Raw genomic sequence first — 25354 nt, forward strand, 5'->3', positions numbered from 1 at the left:
TGCTTTATTGATCCTGCTTATTACATGCTCAATACAGTTTAGTGGATGTCACAATTTCCTCTTCAAGAAGCCACACTGTTTCTGCTTGATCATATTTTCTAATTCTAAATGTTTTGCTGTTGCATCCTTTCTAAGGGACTCTAGCATGTTCCCAGAAACACACAACTAACTGGCCTACAGTTAATATTTTATTTTGCTTTCCCTTTTTAAATAGAGGTGATATATGACTATTTTCCAATCCTCTGACTTTTCCACCATCTAAGGGTTACTCAAAGATTATTACCAGTGCATCAATTATCTGTAGCTACTTCCTTTAATATCCCGGATATATTGCATCAGGCCCAGCAAACAGATCTGTGTTTAGCTGCATTAGAGAGGAAATGCAAGGGAATCTAGTGATAGTTATTATTATTTCCTTCCCTCCTTTTCTCCTTTAATATTTAGTAATTTTAGAAGACTATTTGCGTCTTCTAGGAGAAAGTGAGGACTGCAGATGCTGGAGATCAGAGCTGAAAAATGTGTTGCTGGAAAAGCGCAGCACGTCAGGCAGCATCAGAGGAGCAGGAGAATCAATGTTTCGGGCATAAGCCCTTCTTCAGGAATGAGGAGGGTGTGCCAAGCAGGCTAAGATAAAAGGTAGGGAGGAGGGACTTGGGGAGGGGCATTGGGAATGCAATAGGTGGAAGGAGGTTAAGGTGAGGCTGATAGGCTGGAGAGGGGGTGGGGGCGGAGAGGTCGGGAAGAAGATTGCAGGTCAAGAAGGCGGCGCTAAGTCCGAGGATTGGGACTGAGAAAAGGTGGGTGGGAGGCGGGGGGAATGGGGAAACTGGAGAAATCTGCATTCATTCCTTGTGGTTGGAGGGTTCCTAGGCGGAAGATGAGGCGCTCTTCCTCCAGGCGTCATGGTCTGGCAATGGAGGAGGCCAAGCACCTGCATGTCCTTGGCGGAGTGGGAGGGGGAGTTAGTTTTCAGCCACGGGGCGGTTAGGTCGGTTGGTGCGGGTGTCCCAGAGGTGTTCTCTGAAATGTTCCGTAATGTCTCCCCAATGTCTAGGAGGCTTCATCGGGTGCAGCAGATGCAGTAAATGATGTGTATGGAGGTGAAGGTGAATTTGAGACGGATATGGACAGATCCCTTAGGGCCTTGGAGGGAAGTGGTTGGGGGTGGGGGTGGGGGGGGCGCGGGGGGAAGGAGGCGTGGGCACAAGTATCACGATGTGACACGTGGTTGACGATGCTATCCATCGCATCACCTCCACTTCCCGCTCCTCCGCCCTTGAACCCCGCCCCTCCAATCGCCACTAGGACAGAACCCCACTGGTCCTCACCTACCACCCCACCAACCTCAGATATATCGTATCATCCTTTGTCCTTTCCGTCACTTCCAAACAGACCCCACCACCAAGGATACATTTCCCTCCCCACCCCATCAGCGTTCCGAAAAGACCACTCCCTCCGCAACTCCCTCGTCAGGTCCACACCCCCCACCAACCCAACTTCCACTCACGGCACCTTTCCCTGCAACCGCAAGAAACGTAAAACTTGCACCCACACCTCTCTTTCCCCCCCCCCCCCCTTTCCCTCCAAGGCCCCAAGGGATCCTTCCATATTCGTCACAAATTCACCTGCACCTCCACACACCATTTACTGCATCCGCTGCACCCGATGTGGCTTCCTAGACATTGGGGAGACATTACGGAACATTTCAGAGAACACCTCTAGGACACCCGCACCAACCAACCCAACCGCCCCGTGGCTGAACACTAACTCCCCCTCCCACTCCAAGGTCATGCCGGTCCTTGGCCTCCTCCATCCCCAGACCATGGCAATATGACACCTGGAGAAAGAGCGCCTCATCTTCCGCCTAGGAACCCTCCAACCACAAGGAATGAATGCAGATATCTCCAGTTTCCTCATTTCCCCACCCCCTCCTTTTCTCAGTCCCAGCCCTCTGACTCAGCACCACCTTCTTGATCTACATTCTTCCCGACCTCTCCGCCCCTACCCCCGCTCTGGCCTACCACCCTCACCTTAACCTCCTTCCACCTATCACATTCTCCGCCCCTCCCCCAAGTCCCTCCTCCCTACCTTTTATCTTCACCTGCTTGGCACACCCTCCTCATTCCTGAAGAAGGACTTATGCCCCAAACGTCAAATTCTCCTGCTCCTTTGATGCTGCCTGACCTGCTGCACTTTTCTAGCAACACTTTTCAGCTTGTATTTGTGTCTTCTGCTGTAAAGACTGAATCAAAATAACTAGTCAACACCTCCACATTTCCCAATGCTCCATTATTTTATCAGCCTTGGTCTTTAGTGCACCAATGCTCAATTTGGCTTCTCTCTTTCTTTTTATATATTTAAAGTAAGCCTTGTTGTGGATTCTGATATTATTTGCAAGTTTACGCTCAGATTATTTTCTCCCTTTTATGAGTGGTCTTTTGGTGTCTTTTTAAACCTTTTTTCTTGCAATCTGACACTATCCTAACTTCCCTGATAAGCCAACCATGGTTAATCTCTTTCCTAAAATCCTTCTTCCTTGCTTATAGTATGCCTTTGCTGTGAACCAGCAGCTATTTTCTAAAAAGTCTGCCATTATTCCTCAACTTTTTTTGCTACTAAACTCCTTTCCCAATCCATTTAGCCAGCTCTGCTCTCATCCCTAAGGTGCCACAGCTCTGTGGGCGCACATAAAACAAGCTTCGCCCAAAGACCTACGGCTGATTGCGCAAACCAATCGAGACCAATTGTAGATGCCAAAGTCATCAACACAACCGGCTCCTGGGCAGGGGAACAGAGAATGTGTGAACAGTACAGGGATAGAAGCCTCCACACTGTAATAGAGAAAGAGTCTCTCTCGCTCTCTGCAGTGAAGTAATTAAACATGTCGATAGATAGCGATCTATTGTCTCCCACTGTTTGCTCTAAGCTGTTGCCTCTATCTGAAAGACTGAACAATTAATGTGTCAACTGCTCTTCTCTTTAGAAAGGAGCTGAAAGAATCCAGAAACAAGAAACTCTGATCAGAAGAACTTGGGAAGCAAAAGTGACATGGAATCCTGTGGACAGGTGTCTTTCTTTTGTTGTCTTTTCTCCACCTATAAGATTGTTAGTTTTTCTGTGTGTGAGAAAGAAGTAATTTAAGAATGGGGTTAGAGTTTCATTTAGTCAAGTTATATATTGACAACTACAAACAAAATTATGAAGAGTTGACATCTTTGTAATAATTAGTAGTTTCTTGTTAATTATAGAAACTTGGTCAGCATTTTCTGTTGACCAGAGTTCATTGATTAGGCAATTTGGGGACTCAGTGATTTGATTGAATCGTTAACTTCTGTGATGACCCTTTGAGGAGTGGGCAGGAATTTTTGTGCACTTTCATAAGTCGGTTGTGACAAACTGTCAGATTAGATTAGACTTACTAGATTTTAGATTAGACTTACAGTGTGGAAACAGGCCCTTCGGCCCAACAAGTCCACACCGACCCGCCGAAGCGCAACCCACCCATACCGCTACATTTACCCCTTACCTAACACTACGGGCAATTTAGCATGGCCAATTCACCTGACCCGCACATCTTTGTGACTGTGGGAGGAAACCGGAGCACCCGGAGGAAACCCACGCAGACACGGGGAGAACATGCAAACTCCACACAGTCAGTCGCCTGAGTCGGGAATTGAACCCGGGTCTACAGGCGCTGTGAGGCAGCAGTGCTAACCACTGTGCCACCGTGCCGCCCTCAGCTTGCCTGTACATCAGCAGCGATTCTACTGAAGTAGATGGTAATCTGTTATGGAACTAATTTATTTTGTCTGGAGGTTAGGAAGAGCTACATAGCATTACAGTAATTTGTTCCTACACTGCAACAAGTTATTTTCCTACACAAATAAGCTCATTTGTACATGTGCCATTCAACTTAGGTAGTTTAATTTCTTCCATAGGGCAGGACCAAATGTGTATTAGAAACGCACTGAATATTTATAAAGACTGTGTAAAAGCAACTTCTAATTTTCTATTAAAACCACTGGATGGCTAATACCTGTAAAACATACTGACATCACAAACCTCGGCATTTATTACAAAGAACAATACAGCATAGGAACAGGCCCTCCAGCCCTCCAAGCCTCCCTGGACATATTTTACCTTCCCCCATTACAATTTTTTTCACTTGGATTGGTTTCTCTATTCCTTTGCTATTCATGTATTTGCTCAGGTGATTCTGGAATGCTGTTATGGTGTTTGCTTCCACAACCTTTAGCAACTTGTTCCAGGCACTCATTATCCTTTGTGCGTAAAACTTGCCTCACACATCTCTTTTAAACTTCCCCCATCCCATTGCACCTTGAACCTATATTCCCTCACAACTGACCTGTCCACCCTGGGGAAAATGCCTAATACTTTCCACTTATGCCATTCACAATTTGAGAAGCTTATATCAGGCTGCTCCTCAACCTCCTGTGTTCCAGTGAAAACAAACCCACTCTTTCCAACTTTTCTTTATCGCTAAAATCCCCCATACCAGGTAACATCACAAAGTATACAAAGTTACATAAAGTATAAAAGGACTTAAAGTGCATCAGGATGTGCTTGAGAATTTACAATATTATTTACAGGAATTTTGAAGGTTATAGAAGCACTGGCTTTAATGTGAGGTTGTAAAGTGCATTTGTGAAGTCAGCAAACAACAGAGTTAAATTTATAAAATGCGTCTCCATACAATATGTATGCAAACTAGGTCAGATTAAGGTAAGGAGGCAAGGTTAGTATAGGCATGAGTACTGTGTGCAAAAATATGCTGGTGTACACTCTAAAATAAAATAATAGATGTTTGCAAAATCATCCAAACTAAAGTTTGTACAAACTTTTGAAACCATATCCTAAAAACAAACAGACAGTCAGTTCTGATACAACACGAAGGTTCAGTTCTTTTACGATCTCATGTTATAAGAAAATTGCACAATAGCCATGCCATTTAAACCAATGGGGCTATGTATTGAATGGGCCGAAAGGCTATAAGTTAAATGATACCCTTCAACAGCTGCATGAGAAAATAGATTGTATAGGATGGACTGAAGGGCTAAAATTATTGATGATACTTGACAAGCTGTATGACCTTGAATGAGTCCTGTGAACATTCCTTTACAGGCTGAAGATGGCAGCTGCAGCTGTATGGTCTATACTAGCCAGCAGTTTTGTCTTCTGTAGCTAATTTTTGTGCTTTGCTGCTTGTTACACTGTACGAGAGAGTGTTTTGTTCCAAGTCATTGGACTTCACCTTGGACCAGGATTGTGAATAGTGTCAGGAACAAACCTCAGCCTTCAGACCAGTCATCAATCGAGGGGACCCGACGAGCAGAAGGGCTTGAGACTGGTTGCTGTTTCTTTTTTTTTCACATTTATTACTCTTACTATCATTATTATTACTTAATAAACATCCACATTTAAGCAAGTGGTCATTGCTGAATCTTCTCTTAACAACATTTAACCAAATCCGAAAGAACTGCTTGGATACATTCTATGATCCAAGGCATTTTTGGCGACAAGGACGGGATTCAGAAAAAAGGTGCAAGAGAAGGGAAAAGCAACAGGATACTCCAGAGACTAGGTTAGATTAGATTACTTACAGTGTGGAAACAGGCCCTTCAGCCCAACAAGTCCACACCAACCCTCCAAGGAGGAACCCACCCAGACGCATTCCCCTACATTTATCCCTTCACCTAACACTACGGGCAACTTAGCATGGCCAATTCACCTAACCTGCACATTTTTGGACTGTGGGAGGAAACCAGAGCACCTGGAAGAAATCCATGCAGACACAGGGAGAATGTGCAAACTCCACACAGGCAGTTGCCTGAGGCAGGAATTGAACCTGGGTTTCTGGCACTGTGAGGCAGCAGTGCTAACCATCGTGCCACCCTCATGGAACAGACCTTCCATATTCCAGGATTGAATGTGGTGGACCCTGGATTCGGACCTGTAGTTAATATATTAGTACAATTAGGATCACCGAAAGAATGGGGGACAGTTATAACTGGAGTGGGGGGGGGGCGCGAGAGAACCGGAGGCCAGGTTTCTCCACTGCAAGTGCACTGAATCTTGTGTAAGGTTTAACTCTTTGTGGTCAAATTGCTGTTGTCGAGCCTTCTCTTAACTACGTTTAATCAAATCCAAAAAGATACACTTGGATACACTGTGATCAAAGACAGGCTGGAATTGCATTATAGCCAATAATGTAAGGAAAGTTCATGTTCTATGAATATTGATCTAGATTCTTCAATTGCATTAAAGCCAATTTACATTGAAGAAACATGCGTTTATAGCAGAACCGACTGTATCCTAAACAATCCTAGTCCCCTTTGCCAGCAGTTGGTCTATATGTCTCTAAATCCTTCCTATTCATGTACCCATTCAGATGCCTTTTAAAAATGTTGTAACTGTACCAGCTTCCATCTCCTCTGGCAGCTCATCTATACAAATACAACCCCCTGCGTGAAAAGGTTGCCCCTTAAGTCCATTTTAAATCTTTCCCCTCTCACCTTAAACTTATGTCCTCTACCTTTGGGCTCCCCTACCCTGGGGAAAAGACTGTCACCCTATTCATGAACCTCATGATTTTATAATTTGGAGATGCCAGTGTTGGATTGGGGTGTACATTAGACCTTTGATCTTCGGGTGACCTTCCTCCAAGGCGGACTTTGGGACAGGCAGCAGCAAAAATTGGCTGAGCAGAGGCCAATAGCCAAGTTCGGTACCCACAGGGAGGGCCTCACCGGGACGTTGGGTTCATGTCACACTACAGGTGACCACCATTGCAACATCCACATATGCAGACACTCAACACCCTACCTTGGACACAGACACTCACAACTACCACCACCACCACCTTTCCCCCACCCCAGACAGACAGACACATATACACGTTTGTGGGGGGAATTTGTACTTACTTTCCACAAAAACTGCATGGATCCATGTAGGGTTCTGTTAACTCATTTTTTAGAGTCAGTCTAAACATTATGGTACAGACAACAGCACACAGGGGGCAAACACCTTCAACATATTATCTGGGCTGATTGTTAAAGTTAACCTGAAAACGTCACTTTTAAAAGAAGTTTTGTGATTTACATATGAATGAAGTGAAACTAACATGGTCATTTTAACAGCTGAGAGACTTAACCAATCAAGGTATTTTTCAATGTATAATTTCAGTTATATTACACTACAAACTTTTGGATAAATTGTGTCTTACAATTGTGTACTCCACAACCACCTAATGAAGTAGTAGCGCTCCAAAAGCTAGTGCTTCCATCTAAACCTGTTGGATTCGAACCTGGTGTTGCATGATTTTATACACTTCTATAAAAGTCACCCCTCAGCCTCCGCAATTCCATGGAAAACTCTAGCCTATTCGGCCTCTCCTCAAAACTCAAGCCTGGCAACATCCTTGAAAATCTTTTCTGAACACTTTCAAGATTCGCAACATCTTCCTTATAGCATGGAGACCAAGATCGAATGCAGTATTCTAAAAAGTGGCCTCACTAAAGCCCTATAAAGCCCAACATAATGTCTCAACACCTATACTCAATGCATTGAATAATGAAGGCAAACATGCAAAATGCCTTCTTCACCACCCTGTCTACCAATGACTTTCAAGGAACTATGCACCAGCACCCCTAGGTTTATCTGTTTGACAATAATCCCCAGGGCCCGACCATTAAATGTGGAATTCCTGTCCTGGTTTGCCTTACCAAAATGCAAAACCTCATTTATCTAAATTAAACTCCATTTGCCACTCCTTCAACAATCTTCTTTGTTACCGCTTCAAAAAAACTCAATCAAGTTAGTGAGACACGATTCCACACACACAAAGTCCCTCATCAGTCCTTACCTTTCCAAATGCATGTAAATCCTGTCCCACAGAATCCCCTTCGACAACTTACTCACCACTGATGTGGTGTTATCGGTCCCTGGCTTTTCTTTATCACCTTTCTTAAATAAAGGCACTACGTTAGCTACTCTCCAGTCTCCTGGCACCTCAACTGGCTGTTGATGATACAAATATCTCAGCAAGAGGCCCAGCAATCCTTTCCCGAACTTCCCAGAATGTTCTGGGATACACGTGATCAGCTCCTAAGGATTTACCTACTTTTATGCATTTTAAGATGTCCAGCACAACCTGTTCAGTAATATAGGCACTTTTCCAGACACTACTATTTATTTCCTCAAATTCCCTAGCTTAGTGTCCTTCATAGTAAATAGGAATGCAAAATATTTGTTTAGTACTTCACTCATTTCCTGTGATTCCACACATAGACAGCTACATTGATCTTCTAGGTTTTCCCCCAGTTACTCTCTTGCCCCAGTATGTACAAAATTTCTATGGATTCTCCTTAAACCTTTTTGCCAAAATACATCACGTTTCTATTTTATCCTCCTGATTTCTGGTTGAGAATGCCCCTACTGCCCATTTGCTCCTCTAAGGATTCACTTGATCCCAGCTGTCTTTACCAGACATACATCTCTTCCTTTTTCTTGACCAGAGCTTCAATATCTCTAGTCACCCAGCATTTCCTACACCAACCAGCCTTACCCATTGCAATAATGGGAACATACGGTCTCTAGAGTTCTCATTTTTGAAGGCTTCCCACTTTCCAACTGTCCCTTTACCTGTGAACCACCTCCCCCAGTCAACTTTTGAAAGCTCCTGCTTAACACTGTCAATATTGGGCTTAGTCCAATTTAGAACTTGTAACTTTAAATTAGGTCTATTCTTTTCTATCCCTCGCTGATGCCTCCCTCACTTCCCCTGCCTTATTTCCCAAGAGATGGGAAAGTTTTGCTCTTTCACTAGTAGGCACATCTGCCTATTGATAAAAAAAATTCTTGGAGACACAAATTCCTCTCCATGCAAGCCCTTAACACAGTGACAGGTCCAGTCTTTGTTTGGAAAGTTACATTCCCCTACCTTTACAACCCTATTATTCTTACAGATTTGCTTCTCAATTTCCCACTAACTATTGGAGGACCTTTACCACAATTCCAATAAGGTGAACATCCTTTTCTTATTTCTAGCTGAAATCAATGAGGTTGAAATAGGACCTCAAACCATCTGAAAAGGGAAGATGTCATTTTGGTAAAGCGATTGCCTTTTTTGTTGGTTAAAATTCTTATTGGAAAAAGGATAAAAGATGTTTAATTACTTATATACTTAAATATTAACCAATCATTTTAAAATTGATATATCCTGTTACCGTTTTATACAAATGATTCAAAGTAAGCCATTTAGAAAATGTCCCAATAAGTTCACATGACAAATAAAACAACAAATAGACAGACGTATTCAAGAACATTGTGAAGGTAGAGTGTGAAGAACCAAGAACATAACATCAAACTCATTTGTTTCTATACTTTCATCGGCATTTCACTTTTGAACAACTCCTCTAAAAAGTACTTTACTACACTGTTTAGAGAATTGAAATTATTTGCAACAATTGAAATGAATCTGTCAAAGGAAATAGAAAAAGTAATTGAAAATTTTTGGAGGGATGATCAGGTCCCAACTTTTGGAAATTGGATTCAATTGATGCACAGTGATACAGAGATACAGGGTAGTATGGGCATGATTACTTTACCGATTTATAGCTCACTGTTTCTTTATGCAAACCATTTGGAAACAGCAGAACATTGGTAGACAGGGCACTCAATGAAAAAAAAGAGTTTAGCTTTTACTTTTTAATTTGAAGGCATCATAAAACAAGATTGAAGTGATCCATCTCATTCTCAAACAGCAGAACAGTCTGTTCAGCACCATGGGAAAAACTTAGCTGTTGTGGTATTATCAGCTTAAAGGATGAGGCTAGTAGAAGCAAATAGAAGAGAAACTCCAACAAAGACTCAGGGATAGTGGAGACAGAAACAATATTTAATCAGCAACATTCCAAAGGAATATCACAATGGTGGCACTAAGGTTATCCATTACCTAATTTTCCTAATTCATTTGGATACTACTCTGCATCCAATCCAACAAAAATAGACTGCTGCACTAGAGTAGTAAATCACCACTTCTGCAAAGTCTGCTTTTATAAATTAGATGTGTCCTGATGCATTGAAAGAACTCAATTAATATAACATGGGTACTAAATAAAACAGATCATAAAGTACATTATGAATGCAAATTTAAGTATTCTAAAATATTCTTTGTTTTCTTATATTGATGCTGATATCGGTTTATTTTCTAACTCAAACGGTAATTTGGTGTCGAGCCCAGTCAAAACTACTTCTGTCCCACAAAATAAATTTGTCGTCCACCAGTCAAAAGTTGATTTCTCAATTCTTATTATATTGCAGCAAAGAACTGCATGTTCTTTTATTTCTCCAATCCTGAAAAGTTGCTAAACTGAACTTTTCTACGAGAAAAACTGCCAAGGGAAAAAAAAGCTGACCTTGAAAGCTGCACTGATTAAGATGGTATGTTTACTTATAAACTGTTTCCATGCATTTTAAGTGGGAAGGTGAGGCTCTGCTCAGAAACCTAACCACCTTGAATGAAGTAATATATAGAACACATAAATCAATGCTTTAAGGGTTACCAGAAGAAATTGATTTCACTCTGAACGGATTTTTATTTCATTTATCAAAAGAGTCAGATCAAATGTCACCAGCTCATGATGCACAAAGAAAGACCAAATGCCAGAATTAATTACTTGACTGAAATAACTTTTTACAGTCTTCCCATCAACTATGATTTGATAGCTTTTTTAAAAATTAGATGTAGATGGTGCTATGTGCCAAAAAAAATGGGATAAACAATTTACAAATGGACGAAAGAACAAATGCAGCCACATTTTAAAAAAAAGTATTGTAAATTCCAGGGCTGGTTAATGAAAGAGAATATTGGGTATTTTTATTTTTCTGAGAAACAACAAAAGCAAAGGCACTTTTTAATGACTTTGTGAAAAATCTTTGTGCTATTGTGTTGCACGTTTTTAGTAACTTTTGTTCAATGACTGAATTTTAGGTTCACATCAGTTAAAACAAATGCACAGATTTATTGAGATAGATTTTCTGCGGTGTGTTGTGTATTTGCAGCGAAATACCCCCAAACAAAATCAGTAACATGCCAGGGGCTATTCTATACATGAAACACAGAATGGGGGAAAAGGCTTGGTGAATGTTGATAGAAATAGAACAAAGAATTGAGATAAGAGGAAAATGGGAGGCTAGACATTTTGACAGGAAGAACTGAATGTTATTTAAAATGTGAAAAGACAAAAAAAAACAGTAGCGCAGGAGGATATGGGGTACATTACACAAATAACATACTACTCACATCTAAGTTCAGTAGGTAAGAGGGAAGGGCAATGGAAAGTTGGCCTTTATTTTAAAGAAAGTGAAATAAAAAGTAAGACTCACTAATACTATACAAGACAATAGTCAGACCACAGCTGGAATACTGTGAACATCTTTGATCCCCTTACCCAAAGGGAGATGCTGGTATTGCAAACTGTCCAGAGAAATGATTTGGAGATGCTGGTGTTGGACTGGGGTGTATAAAGTTAAAAATCACAACACCAGGTTATAGTCCAACAAGTTTAATTGGAAGCACACTAGCTTTCGGAGCGACGCTCCTTCATCAGGTGATCAGAATTCATCATAATCACCTGATGAAGGAGCGTCGCTCCGAAAGCTAGTGTGCTTCCAATTAAACCTGTTGGACTATAACCTGGTGTTGTGTGATTTTTAACTTTGTCCAGAGAAAGTTCACTTCGTTGAAAATGGGTATCAAAGGCTTTTCAAAACTAATTGAAATTCAGAAGAATGAGAAGCGATCCTATTGAAACATACAAGATTCTTCAGTGTTTGACAGTGTAGATGCAGAGTGGTGGATTTTCATTTTTGGAAAGTTTAGGACCAGAGGGCATAATCTCATTTAAAACAGAGGTGAAGAGGATTTCTTTCTGCCCAAAGGTTAAACACCTTCTTAACTACAATGTCTACATGAGACACAAGTTTCAAAGAACAATATACCTGAGCCCCTCAATCTCAGCCCTCCAACCCTACCCAGGGCCCTAACATTAATTGTATAAATCCTGCCTTCCTTTGTTTTACCAAAATGTAATACCTCGCATTTATCCAAATTAAGCTGCATTTGCCACTCCTCAGTTCATTGACACAAGTGATCAAATTTCTTTGAATAACTTTCTTCACTGTCCACTACACCACCACCACCTGCAAACTTGTCTGGTGTCATCTGCAAACTTACTAACCATACCTCGTATATACTTATTCAAATAATTTATACAAAATGACAAAGAAAAGTGGATCCAGGAGCAATTCCTGAGGAACACTGCTGGTCATAGGCCTCCAGACTGGAAAACTACCCTCTAACATCACCCTCTGTCTCCAACCATAAAGTCAATTTTGTATCCAATTGGCAATCTCACACTGAAACGCAAGTGATCTAACTTTACTAATTAGACCATCATGTGGAACCTTATCAAAAGATTTTAACGTCGAAGTGATCATCATCAACCACTCTGCCCTCATTAATTCTCTTGGTTACTTAAAAAAAAGTTTGAGAAACAATTCCCATCACACAAAACCATACGGACCATCCTTAATCATTCCTTGCCACTCCAAATCATGCAAACCTTATCTTTCAGAATCACCACAACTTACTTACCACCAATGTCAGACTCGCAGATCTATAGTTTCCAGGCTATTTAGAGTCCGAGATGTACAGCATAGAAACAGACCCTTTGGTCCAACTTGTCCATGCCAACCAGATAGCCAAACCCAATCTAGTCCCACCTGCCAGCACCCAGCCCATATCCCTCCAAACCCTTCCTATTCATATACCCATCCAAATGCCTTTTAAATGTTGCAATTGTACCAGCCTCCTCCACTTCCTCTGGCAGCTCATTCCATACACACACCACCCTCTGCGTAAAAAATGTTGCCCCTTGGGTCCCTTTTATATCTTTCTCCTCTCACCCTAAATCTAAGCCCTCTAGTTCTGGACTCCCCCACCCCAGGGAAAATTTATCCTATCCATGCCCCTCATGATTTTATAAACCTCTATAAAGGTCACCCTTCAGCCTCTAACACTCCAGGAAAAACAGCCTCAGTTGAGTTAGCCTCTGCCTATAGCACAAATCTTCCAACCCTGGTAACATCCTTGTAAGTCTTTCCTGAACCCTTTCAAGTTTCACAACATCTTTCCAATAGGAAGGAGACCAGAACTGTACGCAATATTCCAAATGTGGCCGAAACAATGTCAATGTCATGTACAGCCGCAACATGACTTCCCAACTCCTATAATCAATACTCTGACCAATAAAGGAAACCATATCAAAAACTTCTTCACTATCCTATCTGCCTGAGGCTCTACTTTCAAGGAACTATGAACCTGCACTCCAAGGTCTCTCTGTTCAGCAACACTACCTAGGGTCTGGACTATTAAGTGTCTAAGTCCTGCTCTGATTTGCTTTCTCAAAATACAATGCCTTGCATTTATCTAAATTAAACACCACCTGCCACTCCTCAACCCATTGACCCATCTGATTAAGATCCTGTTGTACTATGAGGTAACCTTCTTCACTGTCCACTACACAAACAACTTTGGTGTCATCTGCAAACTTATTAACTATACCTCCTATGTTCACATCCAAATCGTTTATAGAAGTGACTTGCCCTCCAGTACCTCACTTTAGGTTATAGACAGTAATCAGTATTTTTACAAGGGGCTCCACATTTTCCTCTCTAACATCCCACAATGATCTGGGATCCACTTGATCAGGTCCTGTAGATTTATCCACCTTTGTTTCATAAGGCCTCCAGCACTTCCTCTTCTATAATGTGAAATGTTTTCACAACATCAATATTTATTTCCCCACCAAGTTCTCTAGCCTTCTTTTCTTTCTCAACAGTAAACTCTGATGTAATATTAATTTAATACCTCTCCCATCTCTTGGGGTTCAATTCAGATGGCATGGTGGCTCAGTGGTTAGCACTGCTGCCTCACAGAGCCAGGGACCCGGGTTAGATTCCAGTCTGGGGCGATTGTTTGTGTGGTGTTTGTACATTCTCCCCACATCTGCATGGGTTTCCTCTGGATGCTCCAGTTTCCTCCCACTGTCCAAAGATGTCCACATTAGGTGAATTGGTCATGCTAAATTGCCCATTGTGTTCAGGAATGTGTAAGCTAGTGGAATGGGTTTGGGTGGGATACTCTGAGGGTCGGTGTGGACATGTTGGGCCAAATGGCCTGTTTCCATACTGTAGGGTTTTTAGGATTCTAAAAAGCCAACCTTGTTGATCTTCAAGGGCCCCTATTCACTCTCTAGTTGCTCTTTTGCTCTAAATGTATTTACAGAATCACTTTGGATTACCTTTAACGTTACCTGCCAAGGCTGTCTCATATCCCCTCTTTGCCTTCTTGATTTCCTTCTTAAGAACGCCCCTACATGCTTTACACAAGAGATTCATTATATTCCAGTTGTCTACACAGGATTTTTTTTATTCTTGATTAGAACCTCAACATCTTTATTCATCCATTGTTTCCTATTCTTACCAGCCTTATCTAAAAAGGAACATAATGCCTCTGAGCTAGTTATCTCAGCTTTGAAAGCCTCCTACTTGTCAGTTATCCCTTCACCGTTGAACAATCTACCTCAATCAACTTTTGAAAGTGTCTCTCTTTTACCATGAAAACATTTGCCTTACTCCGATTAAGAACTTGAACTTTTATGGAAGGCTTCCATAACTATTTTAAAAACTATTAGAATTATTAACCCCAAAGTGTTCCCTTATTAACATTTCAGTCACATTCCCTGCCTTACTTCTGAGATGATCAAGTTTTGCTCCTTCTCTTGTAGGAAAATGTACATATTCATCAAGAAAATTTTCTTGAATACAAATTCCTCATCATCCAAATCCTTACCACCAGTCAATGTCTGGAAAATTAAAATACCCTATTATTACAGCCTTATTATTCTTAAATAGGTGTGATTGCTTTACATATTTTTTCCTCAATTTCCATCTGACTATTGGTGGATTTATAGTACAACCCCATCAAGGTGATCATCCTTCTTATTTCAACCCATAATATTTTCACCGGACAATCGCTCAGATATATCCTCTCTAAATTACAATAGTAATGCTTTTCTTAATCAAAAAGGCCATTCCCTCTCCTGTCTAGCTTCCCTTTCTATTCTTCCTATGGTATGTAAAATCCAGAAGATTGAGCTGCCAGTACTACCTGTTCCTCAACCAAAGAACAACCTAATTCCTTTTCACATTTATTGAAAACATTTCTGTGTTTCTATTTAAATATACATCAGTCTTAAAATCTGACATTTGGAGTTTATTTGCTAGTCTCTTGGAATGCTATTTTTGCTATATTAACAAGTTTGGTATGACCAGCAAATGACAATTTATTCTGCTTTAAAATATGGGAATTGTAAACTATTAATAGTTGGCAGAACCTTCTAGTTAATGCTCCCTTCCTATTGGTCTTCACCTTCTGATCATTCTTAGTTAACTTAAAATAAATGCATTTCAATTTTTATTTTAAAAGACATGCTTTAAAAAAAGATTAATACATTGTTTCCTACAAAATTCCAAAACAACACCTGTGTTCCACAATATTCTAGTTACCATTCCAAAGGATGGACTTGACAGTCTCTAATTAAGCCTCACAGTTTCTGTATTATGTAAATGAGCATTGGTAACAGTCCTAAAAAAGTGCTCGAGAGAGAAAACAAAAAAGTTTTAAATAAAATGCAGCACCTGTATCAATGGTATGAAGTCCTCTTGCTCTAAGTAACTACATCCAGGCTTTGCCAGAAGATATAGGAATTTAGATGCATCATCATGGCAGTTTTGCAAGATCCTATAATTTATAAAAGACACACATTTATTTCCAATCTGTGGGAGTTTTCTAAATTACATTTCACATCACACAGTCTAATGAAGCAAATCAGTTGACTTCCCAACTACAGATCTGGAAATCGTTTAAGCAAGAGTGTGTGTGTAAAAGAAAGATCAATTAGACCAGTGAGTTTCCCCTGCTATAGTTTATTAAAAATAAAAACAAAAACAGGGACTCTAGTGGAGCAGTGGTAGTGTCTCTGTCACTGGACTAATGGCCCTACATTCAAGTCCTACCTGTTTCAGAGATGTGTAATAATATCTTTGTAATAGGTTGATTAGAAAATACCTAGAACTCAAAATCTTTCACCCTTACTGATGATAATCAATTTTAAAAATGCTTTATGTACCAGCCTACGATTACAACCAGAATTATTGAGACTTAGTTGCGTTCCAGACTACACATGAGCATACAATATCTAATTATGTATCTTTCAACCTGTTGTTATTGCCTTAGTTTATTAGATTAGGGCCAAGATTGAAAAGCTAAAATGGTTGTGAACTTTTAGCATATTCACTTTCAGCTGAAGCAAAAGGGCTACTCAATAAAACGCTCAAATAAAAGCAAAATACTGCAGACGCTGAAAGTCCAAAAACAAAGTGCTGCTAAACTTGCTGACTTTCCCAGCATCTGTGGAGAGAGAAACAGAGTTAAAATGTTTTGAATCCAATTTGATTAAATTTAAAGGAGGGTCATTTTGGATTGTGGGAAACAAATTTTCTTTCTCCAGTCACTGCCAGACCTATTCAGTTCCCCCAGAACTTAAAAACGAAGTCAATAAAATGTTCTGTTTAAGGAGTCAAATAACAAAAAATTCATGTGTCATACTGTTTACATTCATGTAAAAAAAAATCACATTTTTTAAGACAAAGGTTAAATTTATGGGGTCAACTTTTGAGGCTGAAATACATACTTATAGTCCAAAACACATCAGCAGAAGCCCAATTGATTTCTAAATGAATAAAGGGAAAAAACAAAATTATGGTAATTCCACATGTGCTACAATATAACTGAGCTCAGCTGAGCTAAACACAAAGGAAGGTTGTCACCTGACTCTAACTTGATGCATCTTAAACATTTGTGCCAAATTCTTCCCATTTTCCTCAGTTTTCTCTCATCTACTGTTGTTTTAGCTTTTCAAACTAAAATTTTAAGGCCTTATTTTTGATTTTAAAAAAAAGTTATCAGGCATTTGACTCTCATAGTTCAAAGTCTGAGAAAATTTGTAGCTCGGGTGCTCATTGTTGTGGTTCTGTTCGCTGAGCTGGGAATTTGTGTTGCAGATGTTTCGTCCCCTGTCTAGGTGACATCCTCAGTGCCTGGGAACCTCCTGTGAAGCGCTTCTGTGATGTTTCCTCTGGCATTTATAGTGGTTTGTCTCTGCCGCTTCCAGTTGTCCGCTGCAGTGGCCGGTATATTGGGTCCAGGTCAATGTGTTTGTTGATCAAATCTGTGGATGAGTGCCACGCCTCTAGGAATTTCCTGGCAGTTCTGTTTGGCTTGTCCTATAATAGTGGTGTTGTCCCAGTCGCACTCATGTTGCTCGTCATCCGCGTGTGTGGCTACTAAGGATAGCTGGTCGCGTCGTTTCGTGGCCAGTTGGTGTTCATGGATACGGATCCTTAGCGGTCTTCCTGTTTGTCCTATGTAGTGTTTTTGCAGTCCTTGCAAGCGATTTTGTATACTACGTTGGTTTTGCTCATGCTGGGTATCGGGTCCTTTGTCCTGGTGAGTTGTTGTCTGAGAGTGGCTGTTGGTTTGTGCGCTGTTATGAGTCCTAGTGGTCATAGTCTGGCTGTCAGTTCAGAAATGTTCTTGATGTATGGTAATGTGGCTAGTCCTTTGGGTTGTGGTATGGTCTCAGTTTCACCGATCATTGTGGTCATGAAAAATCTTCAACAGCTGTACAGTAATTATAGTGAAGTAAATGCGTGTAGGCCTATCTTACATAGGAAATAGTGGTGTGATAAACTTTGTATCACACTAATTATGCTAATTGCAGTGCTCGTTCGATAATGAACTTAAGAAATCCGTAGCTTAACATTGGCGTGAGTTGTACTTCAAAGCACAGCAATACTAAAAAAATTCATTTTCTCAACATAACATTTATGAACAGGATAATATCTTGACTGACAAAAGCTAATCTATCATGTGCGAAGAACTAGGGTCAACTTTCGTGAGAAAAATTGAAAATTCCAGAATTTTTGGCAAAAATAGGGGCTCAACTTCACAGGAGATTGACTTTTACTCGAGTATATACGGCGATTACATTTAAAGAACACAGATGAAAAAATTGTACGAGTGCATAAGGTTTAGCTAGGATGCAAATCAAATTGGTTGAATAGACCAAAGACACTTGCTAAATGGAGGAGGGACACAGGAATGGATCCTGCTAAAAGATAATGAAAAACTGAATGTTAAAGGAACTCCAAGAAAGCAGAAGTATCTTAGTCCACCACACAAGGAAAGTGAATGGTTGTTTTTTAATTAAGCAACCCAAATATTACATCTTAATCTGTGGCAGTAAAAGATCCATTTATATAATCTGAAATGGTTTATGAGAAATAATTCGAGTAAGCAAAAAAAAAACAAGCAATATTAAATCCAATTTGATACTTGGAAAACTTTCTGCACGAAAACTTTTAAAAGGGGAGAAAGTCTTTCATATATTAACATATCAAGCTTTTGGATAACATACAAGAGACGGTTGTTGGAGTTGACCAGATGACCTGTCAAGTCTACGTGCTATCTACATTCATGGCTGATTGTTAGGCTTCAAATCTACTTTACTGCATGCTCTCCATACTCCAAGTCCCTGGGCCCAAATATCTGCATATCTCAGCCTTAAATATAGTCCATAAGTGAAGCAGCTGCAGCTCCGAGAGTTGGAAAATTCTAAAACTTGACAATTCTTGTTGCGAAAAAAAAATTTTCCTTATGCAGTCTTGAATGATCACTCCCTTATTAAAAGGCTTCACCCTCAAAAGTTCGTTATTTTATAATTAATTTTTAATCCAGGTTTAAAGCACCCCAATAAGTGTTTTTTTAAAAAACTGCCAGTCTCTACACCAACAGAAAGCCTTTGCAGCTTTCACCTAAAAAGCTTCCAAGTGTCCAGAGGGTACCTTGCTACTTTAAGTTTAGTCAGTGCTACTTAGTAGATTCACTGAAAGGGTTTTCAAAGAGATAGCAGAAGACACTTCTGGTGGAACAGAGGGTGGGATTCTGTTGGAAAGCAGCAGGGCTTTGGGGCTTTGTTTATGAAGCTACAAATCTGCTGTCTGTGGTGTAACATACAAGGTATGGAGATTCTGTTGTGTTAATGAGTTAATGCATCTTTAGTATCTTTTCTATACTTACTAAGCAACAAATTCACTAATGCTTAATCTATTGATTTTAGTTGGTTTGCTCTTATAAAAAGTCTTAAAACACAAGATCTTGCTAGCAAATTATTTCCATTAATTGTTATTATCTCTAGCAAGACTGTAATAGTAGGACTTGGGATTCAATTCAAAGAGACCACTTGCCTAAAAGGTTTTTTTTTAAAAAAAGCCTTTTCAAAACTTTGTGGTGTAATTTCAAATATCCAAACTTCCAGAGTTTAAGACAAAATTACCCTTTAAAAATTCTCATTTGATTTCACTTTTGAAATTTTAAGTTTCAACAGGTCTCGGACGACTGCGTGGAGTTTGCACATTCTCCCACTGTCTGCGTGGGTTTCCTCAGAGTGCTCCGGTTTCCTCCCACAGTCCAAAGATGTGCAGGTCAGGTAGATTGGCAAAGCCAAATTGCCCACAGTGTTCAGAGGGAAATGGGTCTGGGTGGGTTACTCTTCACAGGGTCGGTGTGGACTTGTTGGGCCAAAGGGCCTATTTCCATACTGTAGGGAATGTTAAAAAAATTGGGGCGGCACAGTGGCCTCAACGCCAGGGTCCCAGGTTCGATTCCAGCCTTGAGTGACTGTCTGTGTGGAGTTGGCACATTCTCCCTGTGTCTGCGTGCGTTTCCTCAGAGTACTCAGATTTCCTCCCACATTTTCCAAAGATGTGCAGATCAGGTGAATTGGCAATGCTAAACTGTCCATTGCTGTTAGGTGCATTAGTCAGAGGGGGTTGGGTTACTCTTTGGAGGGTCGGTGTGGACTTGTTGGGCCGAAGGGCCGGTTTCCACACTGTAGGGAATCTAATTTAATCTAAAAGATTGCTAGTTCAGTGCCTGTGTTTCACAAGGGGGGCTCCATGCTTATATCTGCTGTTGCATGAAAAAACAAACTGAAAACTAATTTATAAAAGCAGTTTTGTTTGCTCTGAAGTCCCTTGTATCAATTAATTACTAATTTAAACAAATGTACAGCACAAATATGATGGCATCTTGTGTAATCTCTCCAATAAACCTCATCCCACACCCCTCCACCACCACCAAATATATTCAAACCTGAACACAAGTTTCCTCAATAAAACAAAATAACAAATCTTATACTAAAAAGGTGTGACTTAGAATGAAGTAACACATAAAAGAACAAAATGCTTACTTTCTCCACATTGCGATGAACTTGTGAACAGAGACGTATCCTGTCCTTTCTCCACCAGCTGCACCAAACAATGGTGCTTTCCAATACAGTGGGCAATCACACACCTTTCAAACAAGTAATAAAGCACTCATTGAAGCAAGAACTTTAAATTTATAGAACAAATATTTTGCTCTTGAAAAGTTAATTATAAGCAAAACAAATAGCAATGCAGTAGGGATAAAATAAAAAAAACTGTGTTCAGCAGGATAGGCAGCACCCGTAAAAAAAAACAACAAAATTCGGCAGTTTAGATCTTGAACAATTCCTAACAAATGGAAAAATATCTGATGAGGTTTCAAATCAGGGCAGAACATGGAATGGGGGGAATAAATCTAAAAGAAACAAACCTATGAAGTGCTTGGGTGGAGAATAGGAGAGCTGAAAATGTGTTGCTGGAAAAGCGCAGGTCAGGTAGCATCCAAGGAACAGGAAATTCGATGTTTCGGGCATAAGCCCTTTATCAGATTCCTGATGTTTATGAGATGTTTATGCTCCAGCATCAATAGCAGCAGATATTGAAGACATGAATTAAGCTCCCATCACAACAGCTGATTGCTCACATACAATTAAATAAATAAGTTCTGCAATACAAAGCTGACCATTACAATGCTGACCATTAAACTATTGGAATGTTATTAAAAACTTATCTGGTTCAAAAGGAAATTTGTGTCCTTGCCTGGAATGGTCTACATCAGTCCAGCCCTACAGTAAATGTAGGTCTGAAACATCGTTTCTCCTGCTCCTCGGATGCTGCCTGACCTGCTGTGCTTTTCCAGCACCACACAACTCTGATCTCCAGCATCTACAGCCCTCGCTTTCTCCACAGTAAATGTAGTTGGCTCTTAGGTGCCCTCTGATAGGTCTAGCAAATTTTTCAGATTTTTTCATGGCGGCAGTCAGCCACCTCCTTCTTAGGAACGATTAGAAATGGGCAATAAATGTTGGCTTTGCAATTGGTGCAGACACCCGCAAATGAACTTGGGGGGGGGGGGGGGGGGGGGGGGGGGGGGGGGGGGGGAGGGAAGAGAGATGGTGGGGAAGGTGGAAATGTACTGTCCAAAACAGGCCATTAGTCATATGCCAGCACCTTTATTCAACACAAACCTTCTGTCACTGCATCAACCTTCCCCTTCGCTGTATTAATGCTATTTATTTCAAACACTCCAGGCTCCATTCCTTCTAAACTCTATTTGATCTGTGTACTGGCCTTCTTGTAATTTTATGCTAGGGTAGAAAAGGTTTCTCCAAATCTACTCTACCAAACCCTTCCATAATTGTAAAGATCCTGTATCAGGCAGGGCACAAACAAATCCCCCACATCTACCGACTCAAAGACAGCAAACAAACAAGCATTTTGAACTCCCTTCCTGACAGCATTGTGGGTATACCTACACCGAATAAACTGCAGGGATTCAAGGCATCAGTTTACTACCATTTTCTAAAGGGCAATTACATATGGTCAACAAATGCTGGTCAAGCAGTGAACCACATCAAGTGAATGCATTTAAAAGATGGCAGCACTGGCTCGCTCATCAACTCCCTCATTGCCACCACCTAAATTTCCTAACATGTTGCTGCTCTTCCAATTAGAGTGATACGCTCCCACATTTGCTGCTGACAGGCTCACAAGTCAGCCTGATGTTAGATACATTTAGTCAATCTAATTAGATCCTTCAATCTTATTTCACTCTTCCTCTAGTGTTACAGTATTCTACTTGTAGTAGAGAGATCAGAACAGTCTACATTATTCCAAAAGCTGTCTAATCTTGGTTCAATATAAATTGAACATTACTTCTCTTTATTCCCTTGAGAAACACTTTCAGTACTTAGCTTGCATTCTTTGAAGTGTTTCACAACTTCTGCTGCTTCATTTAAGAAATGTAACTGCAGGCCCAATATTTTTGCTCCTTGTTGCTTGCCATTTCAATTTTGTTTTATTCTCTCTCTGACCTCTGTCTTTGGCTTCTACATTATTCCATTAAAGCGCAATAGAAGGTTGAGGAACAATTTCTCAGTTTTCTTTTTGGCACTTTGCAGCCCTCAACCCTTCAGATTGACTTTAACAATTTTAGATCCTTCAAATCCAATTTTCTCTAGTAGGGTGGGATGAATGCATTTAAATTTCTGGGGATAACAAAGAAATGAGTTGTTACTTGGGGCCAGGTCTGCTCAAGATCTTTTACATGGGAATACCAAAACCTTCATGATGAGGCAACTGAGTAAGCTCTTCATTGTGTTGTGCTGCTCCACCATATTACCATGGTGGACATATTCTTAATATGCGAAAGCTTCTATCCCTATTACATCCAAAACAGCTCCAACCTCTGTCACTGTAGGCACTGGAGTTATGATCCCAGCTGATGCTATTACTGGACATCTCCCTGATGGGGATATTTGTGGATCCTCCTCCTCCAATGAGGCTGTTTAACTGTCCACCATAATTCACAACAGGATGATTTTTCAGAAATAAAATTATTTCTAGGAGAGGTATCACTGGCTAGACCAGTAATTTTTTGCCCATTCCTAATTACCCAAATGACAATTAAGAGGAAAACACACTGCTGTAAGTCTGGAGTCACAGGTAGATTAGACCAGGCAAGGATGGCAGTTTTCTTTCCTAAGCCTATAGCCAAACTAGTCTGAAAACACTCCATCTCGTCTGATCTCGGAAGCTAAGCAGACTCAGGCCTGGTTAGTGAGTGAATGGGAGACTGCCTGGGAATACCAGGTGCAGTAGACGAAATTAAAAAAAAAAGTGGCGGCATGGTGGCTCAGTGGTTAGCACTGCTGCCTCACAGCACCAGGGACCAGAGTTCGATTCCAGCTTTGGGCAACCATCTGTGTGGTATTCACATTCTCCTGGTGTCTGCATGGGTTTCCTCCCACAATCCAAAAACGTGTACGTTAGGTGAACTGGCCATGCTAAATTGCCCATAGTGTGAGGTGCATTACTCAGGAGTAAATGTGGGGAATGGGTCTGGGTGGGTCACTCTTTGGAGGATGGGTTTGGACTTGTTGGGCCGAAGGGAGTGTTTCCACACTATAGGGAATCTAACCTAATCTAATCTAAAAAAAAGGACCGGAGTGAACCAGATAGGTTTTCCAACAATTTGGCAAAGGGTTTCAGTCCAAAACATTGACTTTCCTGCTCCTTGGATGCTGTCTGACCTACTGTGCTCTTCCAGCTTCACATCTATTGGCTCATTTTGATGAAATGTGATGGCTCCCCCTTAGTGACAGTAGTCCTCCTGCACCTGATTAAGACTACTTCACTTAGATTTTCAGATATAGCCATTTATTTGAAGCAAAGGCAGCATTTTTTTTCATTTAAGTAGCTGCCATATGCTGTAGGCACAACATATCTGCTCGACTGTTTTGTGCTGGCATCTATGACAAGCTGTCATCCTTCTATTTGCTCTTAGAAGAAAGGTAAGCCAGACATGGTGAGAGCCTGCAGGGGCTGAATGAAATGGCAAAGTACAAAGAGGCAAAGAAAAGCAGAAACACTGCAAACATCAAGTGCAAAGAATGCGAGCATTAAGAAAAAAAGCTAAGAGCTAGGAGTTCTTTCCTGCGCAGACCAACGAGATAGGTGCATTCCTATGCACAGAACATTTTGGCAGGTGTACTGCAACATATGGTGAGATATCAGTGAGCTCCAAAGTGCAGTAGTTAAGTGCTGCAGCGTTCTCCGAATTAGTTCACAATTAGCCATGATGTGGTGAGACTGGTGTTTTTCTGATGCCTTAAAACTTTAAAAAGGAAAAGTTGGACATTGTCACCTCGGCTTGAAAATTTTAACTTTTTCATTTGCTGTATTGTCCCAAATTTCTTGCCTTCACCCACTCTTAACAAGATGCCGCCCACACAAGAAATGTGAAGTAAGAGAAGGTCTACATCAACAAGAATTCAAAGCCGACACAACCCCTACAAAAAAAACACAAGCTTATCCAACAGATATAGCAGATATATGAGGGCTATGCTTGGACTGAACCAGAAGCACAGCATAGAAAAGTTTAAGCAGGATGCATTCCACAAATGAGAATACCCAGAAATCGGTATAGGCACTGAGCTTGATGCAAATTCAAGTTATGCAAAGGGGGATTTCTGAAAACAATTTTTTTCTCCAATTGTACAAGTAAAGTTAGATTAGGAAAAAAACTCTGTCTTAAAATGCAAGTTGCTCTTTTACATTTCTTCAGAGATGTATAATCACTTAAAGCTTGATCCTCCCTCAGTCCTGGCCCTCTGGCTTTCTGCAAACATCAGACAATATTTATTTAACAAATTAATTACTAAACTAGAGCAAGATGTCTACTGACATGAAGCCAAAAACTTATGGCCAAATTATTGGAAGAAGGAGTCATTACACTGAAAAGGTTTAAGAGATTTAGCAGGATGTCGTCAGACCTGGAAAAGTCGGTTATATGGAACAATTGGAAAACGAGTAAGATAAAGGGTATTTAATTGAAGTGCATAAAATGAGGGGCTTAGACAGCGGTTAGGAATCATCCAGACATAAGCTGGATATCTAGATCCAAGAGCTAATGAAATCCACAAGGTAAATCAAACAAACCAGATTAATGATTAAGGTTGCTCCAGTGGGCAGATCGGATTCTCAAAACCAAAAGGAAGTAGTAGGCCATTCAGTCCATCAAGTCTGCTTCACCAATGAAATCATGGCTGAACCTAAAAACCTGAACTCCACATTCCTGTCTTTCCCCCCCCATAACCTTCGATTTGTAATCAGTAAATGAATCAGTCTGTCTATTTAAAGACTATATGACCTAGAAACAGAAGTAGCCTCTCAAGTCCGTCGGAAGGATGATTGGAGGAACTCTTATGAGAACTATGAAAAG

At 40.6% G+C, this 25354-nt stretch overlaps 1 protein-coding gene and 1 pseudogene across 3 annotated transcripts in view; one reads left to right on the forward strand and one right to left on the reverse strand.

The window, feature by feature from the left end:
• The window catches only part of ppp2r3b (protein phosphatase 2, regulatory subunit B'', beta), a 139548-nt gene that overhangs the window by 51993 nt on the left and 62201 nt on the right, over positions 1 to 25354 (reverse strand). For all 3 annotated transcript variants that reach the window (XM_060826849.1, XM_060826851.1, XM_060826850.1), the window contains 2 exons: positions 20457 to 20560; positions 15784 to 15886 (listed from right to left, as the gene is read on the reverse strand). In XM_060826849.1, coding sequence (XP_060682832.1) covers positions 15784 to 15886; positions 20457 to 20560 — 207 coding nt within the window. The remainder of the gene's footprint in view (positions 1 to 15783; positions 15887 to 20456; positions 20561 to 25354) is intronic.
• LOC132817003 (5S ribosomal RNA) lies at positions 23117 to 23235 on the forward strand (annotated as a pseudogene).

Source organism: Hemiscyllium ocellatum, chromosome 6 (assembly GCF_020745735.1).
Source record: "Hemiscyllium ocellatum isolate sHemOce1 chromosome 6, sHemOce1.pat.X.cur, whole genome shotgun sequence".
In the NCBI taxonomy this organism is placed as follows: domain Eukaryota; kingdom Metazoa; phylum Chordata; class Chondrichthyes; order Orectolobiformes; family Hemiscylliidae; genus Hemiscyllium; species Hemiscyllium ocellatum.